The 19,577-nt window shown below is 51.4% G+C and overlaps 2 protein-coding genes across 2 annotated transcripts; one reads left to right on the top strand and one right to left on the bottom strand.

Moving 5' to 3' along the window:
• Window positions 1-8,766: 8,766 nt before the first annotated feature.
• On the top strand, window positions 8,767-9,561 carry LOC141025900 (uncharacterized). Its single transcript, XM_073501839.1, has one exon. The coding sequence runs from the start codon at window positions 8,767-8,769 to the stop codon at window positions 9,559-9,561; it is 795 nt and encodes a 264-aa protein (XP_073357940.1).
• A 5,204-nt stretch (window positions 9,562-14,765) lies between these two features.
• On the bottom strand, window positions 14,766-18,963 carry LOC109775642 (protein RGF1 INDUCIBLE TRANSCRIPTION FACTOR 1). Its single transcript, XM_020334361.3, has 4 exons — window positions 18,491-18,963; window positions 16,218-16,292; window positions 15,952-16,092; window positions 14,766-15,825 (listed from the first exon to the last, which is right to left on the bottom strand). Exons 1-4 carry the CDS (start codon window positions 18,662-18,664, stop codon window positions 15,484-15,486), a joined length of 732 nt encoding a protein of 243 aa, XP_020189950.1. The 5' UTR covers window positions 18,665-18,963; the 3' UTR covers window positions 14,766-15,483.
• Window positions 18,964-19,577: the final 614 nt, after the last annotated feature.

Here is a 19,577-nt window from a genome sequence, read left to right as displayed (position 1 = left end):
CTAATGACCCAGAGGTCAGGAAGTTAATTCTTCAAGAGGCCCATGATTCACCGTACTCGATTCACCCAGGCAACACCAAGATGTATCTGGATTTGAAGGGAAGTTTCTGGTGGACAGGTATGAAGAAGGATATTGCCGAGTACGTAGCAGTATGCGATGTTTGTCAGCGAGTAAAGGCGGAACATCATAAGCCGGCAGGGTTACTTCAAACTTTGCCGGTACCCGAGTGGAAATGGGAAAACTTGGAATGGATTTTATCACAGGATTACCGAGGACCCGTTCAGGTTATGATTCTATCTGGGTAGTGGTTGATCGCTTGACCAAGGTAGCTCATTTCATTCCCGTGAAGACTACCTATACCAGTGCTAAGTTAGCCAAGATATACATGACCAGGATCGTATGTCTGCATGGAGTTCCGAGGAGTATCGTGTCAGATAGAGGAACACAATTTACCTCAAAGTTTTGGAATCAGTTGCATGAAACTTTGGGTACGAGGCTGGAGTTCAGTACAGCTTTTCATCCGCAGACAGATGGACAGACCGAGAGAGTCAACCAGATTTTGGAGGACATGTTAAGAGCCTGTGCGCTAGACTATGGGTCTAGCTGGGATGACAACTTGCCATATGCAGAGTTCTCGTACAACAACAGTTATCAGACCAGTCTGAAAATGGCCCTTTCGAAGCTCTATACGGAAGGAGGTGCAGAACACCATTGTTGTGGGATGGTGTTGGAGATTGAAAACTTTTTGGTCGCGATCTTATTAGAGACTCTGAAGAGAAGGTCAAGCTGATTCGAGATAGACTCAAGATAGCCCAGTCGAGACAGAAGAGTTATGCCGACAGTAAACGCAAGGAGATAACGTATGAAGTTGGAGACCGAGCATATCTCCGTGTATCCCCACTTCGTGGAATCAAGAGGTTTGGTGTTAAAGGAAAGTTGGCACCCAGGTTCATTGGCCCCTACAAAATCCTCGAATGTCGTGGACAAGTTGCTTACAAGCTGGAATTGCCGGAAGGATTGTCCGGAGTTCACGATGTCTTCCATGTTTCTCAGCTGAAGAAATGCCATGCTGAGATGGCCGAAATTCCGTTGAGAGACACAGTGCCCCTAGAGGCCATACAGATCGACAGTGATCTGACTTATGAGGAGAAACCCGTCCGAATTCTCGAGACTGCGAACAGAGTCACCCGCAGCAAGATCATCAAGTTTTGCAAGGTTCTGTGCAGTCATCATTCCGAGGAGGAAGCCACCTGGGAGCGACAAGAAGACCTCCGCCGAGACGACCTGCACCTATTTGCTAGCCAACCTGAATCTCGAGGGCGAGATTCATCTTAAGGTGGGTAGGTTTGTAACATCCCAAATTTTCAATTTGGAACGTTTTACAATTATTAGCTAAGCATCTATGCATTTTGATTGAAATTGAGTGGCATTTGAAAATTTCAGAGGCAGTTGAGTTTTTGTTGTGAATTTGAACTTGATTTGGCATTGAAATTTATTTCAAATATCCCTGGAAAATACTTGATCAAAAGTATGAGAGGAGCTAACATGACACTACAAAAAATGTCAGAAGAAAAGTATTGCCAAAAAGTTTGAATTCAAATTTGAATTTTATTTGGGATTTCCAGAAATTGTTTTTTTTTAGTTTGAGTTTTACCTCTGGAAAAATGTCCACGTTGTAGGATTAATTCCCCTGAGAATTTTGATATATATATGTCCTATATAAAATAATATATATTTTTCTATATTTTCCCTTCTATCTAATTCAAAAAAAGGGAAAGCCCCAAGCGCCAGCCAGGCCAACCGGCCCAGCCAGCGCCGAGCGCAGCCCACCAGCGGGCCAGGCGCAACCCACCAACACCCGAGCCGGCCTGCCCCAAGCGCCCGATGCCCGAACCCCCTCGCCCTCGGTCGCCCATCGCGCCTCTCCCCCTCTCTGTCTCACTGACCGCGGGGACCGCCCTCATCCCCAACCCCTCGCTCACGAAACCGAACCAGAGCATGTCCAGAGCGCGCAGCGGTTCCGATCTTCCTGGGATCGTGATCCCGAGACGCCCCCTCGCCCAAGACTACGCCCTATAAAAGGCCAAGCCCCTCCTCTCTCGAACCCCTTAAACCCTACGCCCGAAACCCACCAGAGCCGTCGCCATCTCCGTTCACATCTCGCCGCCGCCACCTCGGTTCGCCGCCACTTACGCCGTCGGTGAGCACCCTCTGCCCCTCCAAGCATCTTCACCCGAACCTCCACTTTGTGTCGCACCTCCTTGACATCATCTCCCTGTCCAGGAGCCCCCGACGCCATCGTCCCGAGCTCGTCCGCCGCCCGCCGGAGCAGGAGCTCACCCGAGCTCGCCCCGATCGACTCTGACGTCCCCGACCTCCGATGACTCCACCAGAGTCTCCGCCTCGAGCTGCCGCACCCGCCCGACGACTCCGCCGCCGCCTCGGACCACTGGAGCACCCCTGCCACCAACGCCCGAGCCCACCTCGCCGTCGACCGCCGCCGTAAGCCACCGGACTCCCCACCACCGTCCGATTTCCAATCTAGGGCCCAGATTAGATCCGAAGGGGTATTGTTTTATTTCATATAGATCGGTTTTAGTTTCGGTTTAGATCAGTTTATTTTAAGTTGCGGTTTAATTGGACCGGCCGATCGGTTTATTTCCGTTAGCCCGTGGACGCATTGGTTTATTAAACCCTTAGGCGCTGAATAGTTTTAGAGCGCTCACTGTTTCGGCCCGTTAGAGCGTTAGTTTTTTTAGTTTTATTTTAGTTTCTGTTTTTAAAACAGAATAGTTTTGTTCTTGTAAAATCTATAACTTTTAGGTTATTCATTTTTTTTAGTTGATTCTTTTTGCTCTAGTTTGCAAATTTCCTATAGTTTCTGTAGAAAATAGATTCGGCCATGCTTTAGTTCTTAAAAATTGTTTTATATTAGTTTTTGGCATAATAGGAGTTCTATAATAGCTTTTGATGTGATTCTTTTTGCTACTAGTTTGTATGATGTTTTCCCTTCTGTTAGTTAGCAAAACCAATGCTTAGGTTCTGTTAAGAAAAGTTTTAGTTGTGTAAAACTGTTTCTTAGTTGTTGCTTGTTATGATGAAAACCTTGATTTGCTTTCTCCGAGTTTTTCTTTGGTTTTGGTTTGAGTGCTTAGGTGTTTTACTTCAACTTGTTGTTATGTTATATTGTGCTATTCTTATTTGTGCTATTGTTTGACTCGGTAGAATTCCCGGAGTGCGAACCCTGCTATTACGAGTCGCTAGCTTTCGAAGACCGTCAGCCAGGCAAGTCATTTGATCATGTTTTTACAATACCTATGATTTTATTGCATTAGAGTTATACCTCCCCACCATGCATGCAGTAGGAGAATTTTGTTAAGTTATGTTCTTGAGTAGTATCATGAGGTAGGATGAACCCTTCTCCCTTGTTACCGATGCCTGGGACGATGTAGTTTATTTTGCTATGCTCGTAGACGGGGTTGGTTGAGTGATTCATAAGGGAGATGAGAGAGTCAAGATGATGAAAACCCCATGACATCAAGCTCAAGATGGACTTCAAAATTCACTACTAGGTGGAGGACGGTTGACGGGCACCCTGGAGAAACCAGCGGATGGCCGGGATGCATGGAGAAGCGCCATGACATCTTGCGGAAAGCTTCACCCTGCCACGAAGAGACGGATGGATACCCCATTGACCGGAAGCTTACCTGTGCAGCCGCAAGCCATTATGGGCTCTGGCTGGGTTGACCCTAGGCGTGACTCTGGCCGGACGGTGCTACGAGATGTAGAAGAACGGTAGGATTGGATGGGCACCGGCAGTGGCCCAGAGGAACTCTTCGGAAGACCCTGTTTCGTTCACCCCGTCTTCAAACACCAGGCAGTGCGAAGACTTAAAGGAGGGAACGATTCTTGCGGGTAAAGTGCACAAACCTCTACAGAGTAACAACCTAATCGATTAGCCGTGTCCCCGGTTACGGACAAATGAGCCTCTGGGATTGGAGTATTTTGGAAATCTCAACACCGAACTTAATAAACTAATTGAGGGGTTATTTAATAATTGGGAATGAGACATTGGTTGGCAGAACCATCTCAATAACTACCAACATTTTGTAGTAATTGCAAACAAGTTCATTATTGTAGGGAAAAACCGGCTTTTTCGCAAAACAATGAAACTTAGAGCCCCACAGCCAAATTGCATATAGTATTAGTAATTTTATTGTTGTTCTCTCTTCATGACTTGCCGGCATATTCAAAATGCTGACCTACACGGCTGCAACGTCTTATGTTGCAGAGGAGTTTTCCGATCAGGAGTGAGGCTACGATCCACGCTTGGCGATTGCCCTATGGAGTCAGATGGACTCGCTATTCGTCTACGCTTCCGCAACTTTATTTAGTTTATTTCTCATGAGTTGGCCGTCGGCCGAATTTATTATGATGTAATAAAGACTCGATATGAGAATTGTGTAATAAATTCAGGTGTGATTGAACTTTGAATATTTGCATCAATGTACTGTGTGTGCCAGCATGATCTTGGGATGGTACAGCTACACAGAGACTTGACCGATTTTGGGTCGGGTCGCTACAGAAATGATATAGAATTTCTAGAAAGCATAAAAGGATCCTTGAATAAGAGTTTTTCAATGAAAGACCTTGGTGAAGCTGCTTATATATTGGGCATCAAGATCTATAGAGATAGATCAAGACGCTTAATAGGACTTTCACAAAGCACATACCTTGACAAAGTTTTGAAGAAGTTCAAAATGGATCGGTCAAAGAAAGGGTTCTTGCCTGTGTTACAAGGTGTTAAGTTGAGTAAGACTCAAAACCCGACCACGGCAAAAGATAGAGAGAGAATGAAAGTCATTCCCTATGCCTCAGCCATAGGTTATATAAAGTATGCCATGATGTGTACCATACCTATTGTGTACCTTGCCATGAGTTTGGCAAGGGGGTACAATAGTGATCCAGGAGTAGATCACTGCACAGCGGTCAAAATTATCCTTAGGTACCTAAAGAGGACTAAGGAAATGTTTCTCGGTTATGGAGGTGACAAAGAGTTCGTCGTAAAGGGTTACGACGATGCAAGCTTTGACACTGATCCAGATGACTCTGAGTCTCAATCTGGATACATATTGAAAGTGGGAGCAATTACCTAGAGTAGCTCCGTGCAGAACATTGTAGACATAGAAATTTAAAAAATACATACGGATCTGAATATGACAGACCCGTTGACTAAACCTCTCACACAAGGAAAACATGATCACACCTTAGTACTCTTTGGGTGTTAATCACATGGCGATGTGAACTAGATTATTGACTCTAGTAAACCCTTTGGGTGTTGGTCACATGGTGATGTGAACTATGGGTGTTAATCACATGGAGATGTGAACTATTGATGTTAATCACATGGCGATGTGAACTAGATTATTGACTCCAGTGCAAGTGGGATACTGAAGGAAATATGCCCTAGAGGCAATAATAAAGTTGTTATTTTATATTTCCTTATTCATGATAAATGTTTATTGTTCATGCTAGAATTGTATTGATCGGAAACCTTAATACATGTGAGAATACATAAACAAACACCGTGTCCCTAGTGAGCCTCTACTAGACTAGCTCGTTGATCAAAGATGGTTAAGGCTTCCTAACCATTGACATGAGTTGTCATTATAACGGGATCACATCATTAGAAAAATGATGTGATGGACAAGACCCATCCGTTAGCTTAGCATAATGATCGTTCAGTTTTATTGCTATTGCTTTCTTCATGTCAAATACATATTATTTCGACTATGAGATTATGCAACTCCCGGATACCGGAGGAATGGCTTGTATGCTATCAAACGTCACAACGTAACTGGGTGATTATAAAGATGCTCTACAGGTTTCTCCGAAGGTGTTTGTTGAGTTGGCATAGATCGAGATTAGGATTTATCACTCCGAGTACCGGAGAGGTGTCTCTGGGCCCTCTCGGTAATACACATCATAAGCTTGCAAGCAAACGAGTGAGGAGTTAGTCACAAGGTGATGTATTACGGAACGAGTAAAGAGACTTTCCGGTAACGAGATTGAACTAGGTATGAAGATACCGACGATCGAATCTCGGGCAAGTAACATACCGATGGACAACGGAAATTACGTATGATGTCATAACAGTTTGACCGATAAAGATCTTCGTAGAATATGTAGGAGCCAATATGGGCATCCAGGTTCCGCTATTGGCTATTGACCGGAGTGGAGTCTCGGTCATGTCTACATAGTTCTTGAACCCGTAGGCTCTGCACGCTTAACGTTCGTTGACGATATAGTATTATATGAGTTATGTGATTTGGTGACCGAATGTTGTTCGGAGTCCCGGATGAGATCAGGAACATGACGAGGAGTCTCGAAACGGTCGAGAGGTAAATATTTATATATAAGACGATGGTATTCGGACACCGGAAGTTTTTCGAACGGTACCGGGTACTTATTGGGTCACTGGAAAGGAGTTTCAGGCACCCCCCGACAAAGATATGGGCCTTATGGGCCAAGGGAGGGAACACACCAGCCCACAAGGGGCTGGTGCGCCCCTATAGTGGTCGGCCCTATGAGGAGGAGAAGGAAAGAGGGGAGGGAAAGTAAAGTGTGGACTAGGACTCCCCCTTCCTTCCCTCTCCTCCCCCCTATTTCCTTCCCCCTTCTTCTTACAAGGAAAGGGGGCGCAGGGCAAGGCAACAGCCCTAGGGTTGCCGCCAGGTCTCTTGGGGCGCCCTAGGGGGTGCCTCCTCCCCTCTCTCCTATATATACATGGGTAGGGGGCACCACACAAGGACACAACATTGTCTTAGCCGTGTGCGGCGCCACCGTCCACCGTTTACTCCCTCGGTCATATTTTCATAGTGCTTAGGCGAAGCCCTGCGTAGATCACATCACCATCACCGTCACCACGCCGTCGTGCTGCTGGAACTCATCTACTACCTCGCCGTCTTGCTGGATCAAGAGGGCGGAGGACGTCACCGAGTTGAACGTGTGCAGAACGCGGAGGTGTCGTGCGTTCGGTACTAGATCGGTTGGAGCGCGAAGAAAGTTCGACTACATCAACCGCGTTATGAAACGCTTCCGCTTACGGTGTACGAGGGTACGTAGACACACTATCCCCCTTATTGCTATGCATCTCCATGGATAGATCATTGCGTGTGCGTAGAATTTTTTTTGTTTTCCATGCAACGATTCCCAACACTCCTCACGATCGGCCCGCTCGCGCTCCAGAGCAGCTACCCCTTCATGCAATAATGCCAACGACGCCTGAAGATCTTAGTGGTGGATTCCTGCCACTTTTGAAGCTTTGTGAACTGCCGCTCATAACGGAGGAGTAAGTCACGCTTCTCCTCCCAGAGCTCACGAAGCTCCACATCCTTGGCCCGGAGTTGGCATCCTTGGCCTTGAGCTCCTCTGTCAAGCACCTCACCTCAGACACGATGATATTGTGCGCCCCCATGGAAACCGTTAGAAGGAATGAGAAAGGCAAGCAAGAGGGGGTGAAAAGGCTAAGTTGTCTGCGGCAATGCGGAGGGAGGCAGAGCATTAAGATGGAGGTCTAGTGACTAATCCTAGAGGTCCTCCTCCTTATAGACCTAAGATCAATTAATACTCCTAAATCTTCTGGTTTTCCCCATGGGAAACCCCAGTTCATGCCCTTTCACATCAGAGTCATCATGACCCATGCTGCGCCCAAAGACCAAAGCTATCGGTGGATATTTTAATTTTACGTAGCAGCTAGTAGCGACAAACGAGAAGGCGGTATGAGTTATGACTACGCCTCACGATCAGGCCTCTCGGCTATGGTTCTATACACGCCTAAGCAAAACGTGCGGCCGCAGTTCACCATGCCACGCCGCTAGTAATAGGCGTTTCTATGATTGTGGTTAAACGCTAAATTATCTGGCGTGTCATATCTTGCAACGCCTTCCGTGTGGGCGCATTTGGCTGTGGCCACGCTGGCAGCTGGTTGTCGTCGTCGGTCAAAGGCGCCTTCAAGGGCGGCGCTGCGACGTGCAAGTGGCACGCCTTCCGGTCCGGCGTGAGGGGGGAGGGGTCAGACGATAAAATAAGTTTTTTTGAGGTCAGTGGACGATATAAGACACTCCAGAGGTCATTTAGTTAAAAAAACCTGATAGGCGCCGTGTTGTTCCTTCCGGACCCCTCGAGGCAAGTGGAGTCGCGTATCTTGTTCGCGGTTCGCGGCTAGTTTAAGACTACAACTGTCTCAAAATTATGGTAATCAATTATCAGTAACGGGGAGTCTATATCTTTGTGTGTGTGAGAGATGTTGAGCGTACGTTGTCTACCGCATGTGTATAGGACTTGGGTCTGTATTTATACCGTTGTATCTCTCTCTCTCTCTTCCCCTCGTATATTTGTACATCTTGGAGACAAGTAGAGGCTGGTCCACCCTGTACCTATATATGTGCGTCATGCACACGATCAATGAATTATCGATGCATGCAATCCCTCCTTTCCAACTAACATGGTATCCGATAGCACGCCGATCCCTTTCCTCGCTTCCGCCTAAACCCGCTGCCGCCGCCCTCTGCCGCGTAGCCGCCGCCGCAGTACGCCGCCGCTGCGCCCTCTCTCCCACGCAGCCGCCGCCTTCCTCTCTGCCGCCGCTGCTTCCCTCCCCCCTAGCCGCAGCCGCGCACCTAAACCCTAACCCGAACCCGCGCCGCCGCCACTAACCCTAATCCACTCGAGCCGCCGCCACCCTTCCACCGTCGCAGCTCCTCCATGGCGTCCCCCCACTCCAGCAACTCGAACCCGTTCGCCGGACCTGAGCCTGACGCCACCGCCGTTCACGATCTTGACATCCACACCCGCGTCCCCATCAAGCTCGACCAGTCCAACTCCTCGTACTACGCGTGGAAGACCTACTTCAACCTCCTCTTACACGAGTACCACCTCCTCGAGCACGTCGACGGGACCATCGATGGAGACCTCATGGCGGGCGATCCGGACTGGGCGGCCATTGAGGCCTCTCTCATCCGGTGGTTCTACCTCACCGTCTCGCCGGACATCTTCCACACGGTCGTCTCGGAGGATGACGACGTGTGTGCCGTGTGGACCAAGATCAACAACCTCTTCACTGGTAATAAGCTTCAACGTCTTGTGTTCTTGCAGCAGGAATTTTTTGGGTGCCACCAAGATGACTCCTCCATCGACGACTACTGCATGCGCCTTGAGCGGCTCGCCGACGAGCTCCGCGATATTGGCGCCAAGGTGTCGGACGAACTCATGCTCAGCACCCTCACCACCGGCCTCAACGAGGATTTCGGCAATGCGGCCTCCAACCTCTCCCTGCTGCTGAACCCGACCTTCCACTCCGTCGCCGCGTATTTATGCTTGGAGGAACGCCGGATGAAGAAGGTCAAAGCACGTGTCCACCACACCGCCCTCGCTGCCGGGACCTCTCGCAGGGCGCCTCCGTCGGCCCCACCTCACCCGCGCCCACCCGCGCCACTAGGGTTCTTCCCCCTCCCGCCGGCCCCGCCAGCGCCACCCGCCCCACCGCGGCAGCCGCAGTAGCAGGGCGATGGCCGCCGCAACCGGCGCCGCGGAGGCGATCGCTCCGGGCCACCACAGCAGCAGCAGCAGTCGGGGTACGGGGGGGCTCCACGTCATCATCTGCCCCCCCCCCCGGCCCTGGTCGGTCGGCACCAATCCATGGACCGGAGTGGTCCGTGCGTACCACATGCCGGTGCCGCGGGCCCCGGGCATCCTCGGTCCGCACCCCACCGGCCCCCAGGCGCATTTCGCCGCTGCCCCGTACCAGGCGGGCGGCGCCAGCTACCCGGCCAGTGGAGGCGGCTACCCCCCGCTGGTGCCGGCTGGCTACCCGCAGCCAGGCGGCTACGTGTCGCCCCCCGCGCCGATCTAGCCCGGGGTTACTCCCTTCCGCCGGCCCCGTGGGACCCTGCACTCCTCGCCGCGCTGCACTCGGCGCCGTCTCCCTCCAACTACGGAGGTGGCGGTGATTGGTACATCGACACGGGGGCTACCGCCCACATGACGTCGCACCCCGGTAACCTTGCTTCCTCCTCTCCAGTCACCACCTCGAACCGCATCACCTTCGGTGACGGTTCCTCCATACCCATCACTCATGTCGGTCATAGTTTCTTTCCGTCTAATTCTATGCCTATTAACATGTCTAATGTTCTTGTCTCACCTAACCTAGTTAAGAATCTTGTCTCTGTTCGTCGTCTTGCACGTGACAATCCTCTTACTGTTGAATTTGATGATCTTGGTTTCTCTGTGAAGGACGCGCGTACACGAATGGTACTCCACCGATGTGACAGCCCAGATGACCTGTACCCGGTGCACTCCGCCTCCACCGCCACCGCCACCGCCACCTCTCTGACCGCGCTCTCCGCCGGTGTCGACCTCTGGCATGCACGCTTGGGTCACCCCAACTCCACCGTCCTTCGCCAGATTCTCAAGAGTTTTTCATTTTCATGTAATAAATTCGACGAGCACACTTGCCATGCTTGCTGTCTCGGTAAACATGTTCATCGACCCTTTAGCGAGTCAAACACTATTTCTACTTTTCCATTTGAGTTAATTTATAGTGATGTATGGACATCTCCCATTGTGAGCAACACGGGCTTCTTATATTATCTTGTCTTACTTGATGATTTCTCTCATTTTGCGTGGACGTTTCCACTCCGTCGCAAATCCGATGTCCTCGCCACCCTCACGGCCTTTTACTCCTACATCAGCACCCAGTTCGGCCACTCTATTCTCGCCCTCCAGACTGACAACGGAAACGAGTTTGACAACGCTGCCACTCGCCACCTTCTAGCGTCTCACGACACCACCTTTCGTCTCACATGCCCCTGCACATCCCAGCAGAACGGCCGAGCCGAGCGGATTCTCCGCTCTCTTAACGACTGCGCCCGCACGTTGTTGTTCCACTCCAACGTGCCCCCTCGTTTTTGGCCCGATACTCTGCCATCGCCACTCTCCTAGTTAACATTAGGCCATGTCGTCCCCGCTGGAACTACACTCCGCACCAACTTCTCTTTGGTTCTCCTTCATCCTACGATGGTCTCCGCATCTTCGGATGTCTGTGTTACCCCAGCACCGCCTCCACTACACCACACAAACTTGCCCCTTGCTATGTAGCGTGTATCTTTCTAGGATATCCCCCTAACACCAAAGGTTACCGGTGCTACGACCCTCTCTCCCACTGTGTGTACACCTCTCGACACGTGTACTTTAATGAGCGGGTATTTCCTTTTCACTAGGTACCGCCTTTTGCAGAGGATTCGGCGCCCTTTGACGGTGTCCCGACGAGTGCCCGCGCAGCCCCTTCAGGCGTGGCTGTCTCGGATGCGGCCCTGGTGCAGCCCCCGGCGCGGCTCCTTCTAGCCCCTCCCGACATGGCCTCGGCGCCCCTTCCCGCGGCCCCGGCCCCAGCTGCGAGCCCCTCGGCCTCGGTCCCGGCGCGACCCCCGCGGCTTCGGGTGGCCCTTCGGCCCGCGGGGCGCTGCGGCCTGCGCCTCCCCGGCTGGCCCCGCTGCTCCACCCGGCGCTGGCCCCGCTGCGCTGCCGGGAGCGACGGACCCTTCGCCATCCTCGTCCGTTGCTCCCGCCGCAGCCGACCCGCCTCCTGCTGGCATGGTGACGCGGTCTCACGCCGGTATCCACCGGCCCGGCATGTGCTACGCCGCTGATGAGTATGCGTGCGCGGTGCCGACATCGTCCTCTCCATCGTCGCCCATCCCCTCGTCCGCACGCGCCGCCCTCCGTGATCCACATTGGCTCGCCGCGATGCGCGAGGAGTTTGATGCGTTGCAGCGCAACCGCACGTGGCATCTTGTTCCGCGGCCCCCTCACGCCAATGTCATCAGTGGCAAATGGGTGTTTCGTCACAAGACCAACCCAGATGGTTCTCTCGAGCGCTACAAGGCTCGCTGGGTGGTGCGCGGCTTCCGCCAGCGCACCGGCGTGGACTTCACCGACACTTTCGCCCCAGTCGTTAAACCGGGCACGATTCGCACAATGCTTCAGCTGGCGGTCTCCCGTGCCTGGCCCGTGAATCAGTTGGACGTTTCCAACGCATTTCTGCACGGCCACCTCACGGAACGGGTCTTCTGTGAGCAGCCGACTGGCTTCGTCAACGCCGAGCATCCCGACCACGTTTGCTTGCTCTCTCGGTCCCTCTATGGACTGAAGCAGGCCCCCCGGGTGTGGTACCAGCGTATGGCTGGGTTCCTGCAGCAGCTTGGGTTTCGCACGACCCGCTCCGACGCCTCTCTCTCCGTCTACCATCAGGGCACTGCTACCGCGTACCTGCTGCTCTATGTGGACGACATCATCCTGGCGGCATCCTTGCCTGAGCTTCTTCAGCAGCTCACGGCTCGTCTTCGTGATGAGTTTGCCCTCAAGGATCTGGGAGCGTTGTACTACTTCCTTGGCATTGAGGTTGTTCGCCGTGCCGATGGGTTCTTTCTGCATCAGCAGAAGTACGCTCATGAGCTTCTTGAGCGCACGGGTATGCTTAACTGCAAGCCCGCCTCCACTACTGTTGACACTAAGGCGAAGGTGTCTGCTTTGGAGGGTTTCCCAGCGCCCGATGCCGCGTTCTACCGCTCCATCGTCGGCGCCCTGCAGTATCTCACCCTCACTCGGCCTGACTTGCAGTATGCAGTCCAGCAGGTGTGCCTTCACATGCACTCCCCGCGTGACTCCCACTAGACTCTGGTGAAGCGTATTCTTCGATACATACGCGGAACTATGACCCTGGGACTCACTCTGACGGCCTCCTCCTCCATCGACATGGTCTCCTACTCCGACGCTGACTTGGCTGGCTGCCCAGACACGCGTCGCTCTACGTCGGGTTATTGTGTCTACCTCGGACCTTCGCTGATTTCGTGGTCGTCCAAGCGACAGCCCACGGTCTCTCGCTCGAGTGCCGAGGCGGAGTATCGGGCAGTGCCTAACGCCGTTGCTGAGTGCTCTTGGCTCCGTCAGCTGCTTCAGGAGTTGCTCTGCGCGGTTCCTAAGGCCACGATCGTCTACTGTGATAACGCCTCTGCCGTGTATCTCTCCGCCAACCCCGTTCATCATCGCCGGACGAAGCATATTGAGCTCGATATTCACTTCGTTCGCGAGCAGGTGGCCCTTGGGAAGGTTCGTGTTTTGCACGTTCCTACCACTCAGCAGTTTGCCGATGTTATGACTAAGGGACTACCGACCCCAGCATTTGAGGAGTTTCGGTCCAGTCTCTGTGTCTCCGGTGACGCTTCGACTGCGGGGGGTGTTGAGCGTACGTTGTCTACCGCATGTGTATAGGACTTGGGTCTGTATTTATACCGTTGTATCTCTCTCTCTCCCCCTCTATATTTGTACATCTTGAGAGACAAATAGAGACCGGTCCATCCTGTATCTATATATGTGCGTCATGCACACGATCAATGAATTATCGATGCATGCAATCCCTCCTTTCCAACTAACAAGAGAGAAATTCGTGCTAGTAGTCACGAAGGCCAAGGTTGCAAAGCACCATGGATTGTGCGGTACGGAGGCATAGCAGCGTGAGATGGATCGATTTTCCGCAGCCAGCGACAAGAGTCAAATGGGTGGTTATGCGTCCCTCGGCCAATAATCTATGAGATTTTGTCCGGTGTTTTTGGCTGCGACCCTCTGGATCGCGCCGACAGGGCCCGCGTTCCCCGATGGTGTGTTGGGATCGCCTCGGAATACGTGGGGAGCTGCCGGCTCATGGCTCCCAGCGTATCCAAGCTCTCTTGCCAAATTGCATTTTCTTTGGGAGGGCAACATATACTATTTCTTTGGTCAGTTTGGGCCCTGAACTGCCAGCTGATCGAGCTGCCGACTGCGCGCTGACGGCGGGGTCGTGATCAGTCGCAGAAGAGTTAGTTAATTGGTCTGGCCGCGGTTTCGCTAATGTAACAAACCAAACAGCGCGAGTGGCCGGCCTAGCTCGTCATGACAAGGCAAGGCCGATAGGAGGAAGCTGACATGGGACTAGACGGGTGCATCTCTCTCTCTCTCGTCCTCTTTAAAGTGGCAAAGCACAAGGACAGTGAAAACAAACAAACCAAACACAATTCCGCAAGACACTCATTTCCCGCTAGTACCTTAACTGAAGACTTTGGACTGGCGCCGGAGGACGGTAAATTTGACAAATTTAACCTATAGACGAAATCAAATCACAAAATGAACTGTCCGTGAAACTATTTCACGCGGCTGACCTGTGGCGCCTAGCTCTCATGCGCTGCACTAGTGCAACGCCTGGGAGCTAGGCGCCGCACTAGTGCAACGCCTAGGAGCTAGGCGCTACACTGTATAGTGTGGCGCCTAGCTCTCAGGCGCTGCACACTGACTTAGTAATTTTGTGATCACACGTGTGCGACGCTGTCCGTGTAGCGCCTATCTGTGAGGCGTTGCACAGCGTAGTGTGGCGCCTTCGTGTCGGGCGTCACACAAAAAGGTCTGCCGCGTGAAATAGTTTCACGGATAGTTTATTCTGTGATTTGATTTCGTCTATAGATCAAATTTGTCAAATTTACACTGGAGGGCATGCCGGCCGAATTAAAGCAACCAACAGTCCTGAGACTGAGAGAGCGATGCATACCATGCATGATACGATACCAGCAGCACACAGCTCTCAAACTCAGCAGCCAAACCCAGTGTACTTTAGCCCATTTCGTTCGTAATTTAAACAAGGCAGTATCACAACTGTGGGGGGAGCACAACACAATGAATGAATGTACAGAAACATCAACAATTCACACATATATATGGGGATGTATATATAGTTAGGGGGTGTGGACGCCCCTGTTACATCATAATACAAAATTGGTAGCCACCCTTGTTTGGAGCCTGCATGCCTGCCCTCCTGCATGCATTGTGGGCCCCGCACAAGGACCCGTGCCTACCTAGGCCATGTAACAGGGGGAACCGCTTTCCCCATTCTTCTCTCTTCTCTCTTCTTCTCTTCTCTTTCTCACCAAAACACTTTGGCCTAGCTACGGCTCCTAGAAGTGGCCCTCCATCTCCATGGATCACCATCAGGCCCCTCCCAAACCAACCAGACACATACACACTGGCCCTGTTTGGATACTCTAACACAGTTAGAGTTAGAGTTATTTTCTAACCAACTCTAACTCAAATAAGCACCTCTCCACCGGGATAGTTGCATTGGGTTAGATGGAACTGACCCACTCTAATCCTACCTGTTTGGATACTTTTGGGTTATTTAAGCCCCCAACTAACCCAAACTAGCTCTAACCCCATGATCCAAACAGGGCCACTCTCTCTACATGGCTAACCATAGGACTATAGCGCACACACCACTACTAATATAATGCTCCAGCTACGACCACCAATAGGGGACTAACACTGGCTAGCTACGGTAACTAATTAACAGCATGATGACACATATATAGGGGGTTGGGGTGGGGCATGCAAACGTGGGAGTTCTCAGGCTAGGGGGGATCGGTGGGGTGCGCCCTTCCTCCTGTTGCCCAGTGACAGCACCATCTTGGGGAAGAACCCTCCCCCTTTCTTCCGCTTCACCACCACGGCCTCGCCGCCGCCATTGCCGTTACCACCATTGCCGGCATTGTCGCTGGACCCGCCGCTGCCGCCACCGTACCTGTTGCGGTGGTGCAGCGGGTTCTCGAGGATGGAGTTGGGCGTGACCTGCCCCGAGTCGGCGTCGCCGACGTGGAGGTTCTCGAAGCGCGGGAAAGGGAGCTCGTCGCCGGCGCGATACAACAGGATGTTGGACAGGTCCCCTCCCTGCTCCACCACATGGTCCACCTGCACAGACACGCACACACGCACGTATCTAGAGGATTCAGCATGGAATAACCAAAGATTTGTTTGTCTCCGAGAGGGCAATTAAGAAGTGCTTAGTGCTCTAAAGCACAATAGTTGATTAATCACCTTGCAGGAGAGGCAGCAGAAGTGGAAAGGCTCCTGGAGGATCCTGTCACATGCAAGGCAGACGTTGCCAGTGCCCTTGAATGGCCTAGACTGAGGCCTCGGCTTCAGGAAGATAACCTTCGCGCTGTTGATCGTGTAGGGCTGACATATAGTTAATTAGTACAGTATGAAGCATCATCAAGCCAAGTACTACACCGCTACTGGGTCCATTAGCTCAAGTAAATTAGTAGTACGACACAGATGTAGCGCGTGATTAAGTTAATCACCTGGACATAGGAGCAGTCGATGAGCTTCTCGAGGTCACCCAGGCGGACGACGTCATTGTACACGTATCGCCGCACCTGATTACATACATACATGCAACAAAAACGAGAAAAAACACTGGGTCAGAAGAACAGCCCTTCCTCGCAAAAAAAAAGAAGAACAGCCCTACTATGCTTCAAGATTGGTGCAAGTAGTAGTAGTAGTACGGGTGATTAACCAGAGAAGGGTGATTAACCAGAGAAGGGTAGTTCCGGGATTAAAAACAATTCTAGAAGCTAGCAATAAGGTCGGTACTGATGCCGATGCTCCTCCATTGGGCAACACATCAATGGAGGACGACTACGCTTTGACCGTGTGGTTGCAAGGAGGCCCCCCATACCCAAGCTCACAGCGTGCAAATGACCAACTACCCCTACTAGGCACACCATCCACCAGAGCGTATGGCCAAATCAGTGGCAGGACTAGAGGGCACGATGGTAAAAACCGAACCCGGAGGGGTTGGTGGTGAATGGTAAAAGATGAGGCTTTTTGGTGGCTAGCACTTCACTGTGCCATGAATGAACAGTATCAAGGGAGCCCCCCCCGTCGCAGGGAGGAACAGCATTGTGGCCTTCTTTGGTAAAAAAGACAAGGAGCCCATTTACCACGGCGCACACGGTGGGTGAACCCGCTTTGCCCCCGCGGTAACAATCCTAAGATGCCCCATTTCTTACCATGCACACCACCTGCTCCCTTTGCAGATGCGGAAGAGCGCCACTACAACGGCAGGGCAGGGCAGGGATGCGCTTCCATGCATGGCAAAACAGTCTGGATAAACCGGCCTTTAAATGGCAAATCGCCCAGAAGCATGAGGTAATCCAATTATTCTAAGCAAAAAAATGCTAATGATCGGTAGAAACATCTTGAAAAGGAGAGCAATTTTACCACCGCCATCAACATCACTTTTGCGTCGAATCGAGCACGGCGATGGTGGAAATGAGACTGTGACGTTGCGGTAAATTATTATTTTTGGTAAGGTGGAAAAGGGGAACACAATCACAAGTTTGGAAAGGCCCCTTTCCAGCAAACAGAGGGGGGGAAGCGGTGGTGCAGGAACATGGACGCAGCGGTGAAAATTCGCCATGTATTGTGGGACTATACCCATTTCCGGCGAAAGGCCAAGGGGCGGTAAAAAATCCACGCAAAATTTTCGACCCTGGCTCCGTTCAATCACATCAGAGTTCTACCCATGCCAGCAGAAACTGGCCAAATTAGTTGCGATGAAAAGAAAGGGGTTGGGAACCGGCAGGAAGAGGACAACAAAATTCCTTCCTCTTGAAGCAAAAGGGATCAAGAAGAGGAGCAAAGCATACCGCATGCAACAGAATTAATTTAAAATTAGAAAGACTATTTCTACTATTTAATTTTTACTACCCTCTCAATTTACCGAAGAATAATTTCGCAGAGAATCCATCCGGCTGCAGCTGCCATAATTAATTAAACTAGGCAGTTGCGATTTATGGGCTGTTGCTTTATGCAGATTAGGTGAGGTGATGGTTACATACTTACTACGTACAACGTACTACATGTTGCAATCAGCATCCTAATTCGAGGCCCTGAAAAGTGGCGTATGACCAAGAACTCGCAAGACGACATGGACAAGGACCCGAGCAAGTACGGGAGAGATTAGCATGGAATTCCAAAACGAGAGGGGAGTTCTATCTAAGCTTCAATAATACTGCCACTATCCTAGTACTGGTAGTAGCTAGAGGGTGGGCAGTAGCCAATAGGGCATCACGCGTCCGTCCGTCCGTCCGGGCTTAAGCCAAATCCAAGTGAGAAAACAACGGCAATTGAAAAGACAGCACAGGACAAAACAAAAAGCAATTGGGATGGGTTGATGGATGGATAGATAGACCTCCTCTTGGCCTATCTAGTCTGTCTAGCAGCTACCTTGTGCGCTAATCTAATTGATTCATTAGTTTAATCGAATTCGTCCGGCTACTACCACTACTAATTAAGCCCAAACAAGGTAGACTGACTGAGGCATGCAACGCCGATCCTTTGATGATCTCTTCTAGCCTGCCCTGCTAACCAAGGAAGCAGATCGAGGGCAGAAACTTTGCAAGAAACACGCGAATCGGAAGGAGAAGAGGGGATTAAATCGGAACAATTGTACCCAAAAAGCAAGCATGCATGCAGCAAGAAATCAACCAAGAAACGAGACGGCTCGAAGTAGGAAAGATTAATTCCGAGTTCAGTGAGTAAGATGAAGGCGGAGGGAATGGGTTGAGACCTGTAGGAGCGGGTGGTGGCGGTGGGCGGGGCCGCAGTGCGGGCAGATGCTGGTGCAGCAGGCGAGGCAGAAGATGTTCTTCTCGTTCTTCCTGCGGCTCTCGTGCGCCTCGCACCCCACGAAGAAGCTCTCCTCCACCAGGCCCCCAACCCACCCGGGCACCCGCATCCCCATCTCCCTCTAGATCCCTCCCTCCCTTGCTCTCTTCAAGGGCTCTCTCTCTCTCTCTCTCTCTCTCTCTCTGTGTGTGTGTTTCTTGCCAATTCTCTTGTTGGTTTGGTTTGGTTTGATCTCTCTTTTGTTTTCTTGGCAGGCCAATTCTGTCTTCCTGTCTGCCCTCCCTCCCTCCCTCTCTCTGGTTCAGTGGTGGTGGTGGCGCGTGAGGGCGTACTACATGTAGTACTATAGATGTGGCTTGTCTTGTTGTAGCTGCGGCTGCGGGGGTGGAGAGAGAGAGAGAGGGAATGCGCAACGAATCCATTGGGGGAGCTATTTATAGTGTGAAAGGGATGAAGATGATGGCGACGATGCCTCCTACGACTCGTTGGGGGTTTGGCTGTCACGGTGCCATGCTACTACTACTAGTACTACAAGTGTTGCTTGGATGCGTTCCTTTACTCTCCTTTGCTTGAGCATTTTTTGGGGGGCATTTTAGTCACCGGGTGGGATATGATACGTCCATGATTTAATTGTGTCCCTGGTTGGGACAAGGAAAAAACATACTCCTAGAGAGATAGATGGTTTTCTTCCGTGCGAGGCTCCTTGTAGCGGAAGGTTAATTCCCCATCCTTCTAGCGGAAGGTTCGTTTTGCACTGCACCAGGGTGCCATATCGTCATGATACATGCATGCATGCATGCTTGCTTTTAGCATGCATGGAATCTCAATAACAAGGAGGTCATTTTACATGTCACTATGCTTCGGAGGGCATCCCACACGACATCTAGACAAGGAGGAATATGCTCCCAAATAGTAGTAATCCGCCAATCCGTCCCCTAAACGAACGCAGAATCGCTGCTCTCTCTCTTCCAGCTCTTTTGAAATCCCATCTCCACCAAAATCACGCTTGTTTTTTGGCCGTTTCTTCT

The sequence above is a fragment of the Aegilops tauschii genome, chromosome 6 (genome assembly GCF_002575655.3).
Source record: "Aegilops tauschii subsp. strangulata cultivar AL8/78 chromosome 6, Aet v6.0, whole genome shotgun sequence".
Lineage (NCBI taxonomy): Eukaryota > Viridiplantae > Streptophyta > Magnoliopsida > Poales > Poaceae > Aegilops > Aegilops tauschii.
This window is presented reverse-complemented; position numbering and strand designations above follow the sequence as displayed.

Bases quoted from the DNA above. Each gene is read 5' to 3' on its own strand.
- LOC141025900 (XM_073501839.1), top strand. From the start codon at position 8,767: ATGGCGTCCCCCCACTCCAGCAACTCGAACCCGTTCGCCGGACCTGAG.
- LOC109775642 (XM_020334361.3), bottom strand. From the start codon at position 18,664: ATGGGGATGCGGGTGCCCGGGTGGGTTGGGGGCCTGGTGGAGGAGAGC. The intron at 16,093-16,217 runs GTGATTAACTTA...ACTATATGTCAG, and splicing joins TCGACTGCTCCTATGTCCAG to CCCTACACGATCAACAGCGC. The intron at 15,826-15,951 runs GTGATTAATCAA...GTGTCTGTGCAG, and splicing joins TCTGCTGCCTCTCCTGCAAG to GTGGACCATGTGGTGGAGCA.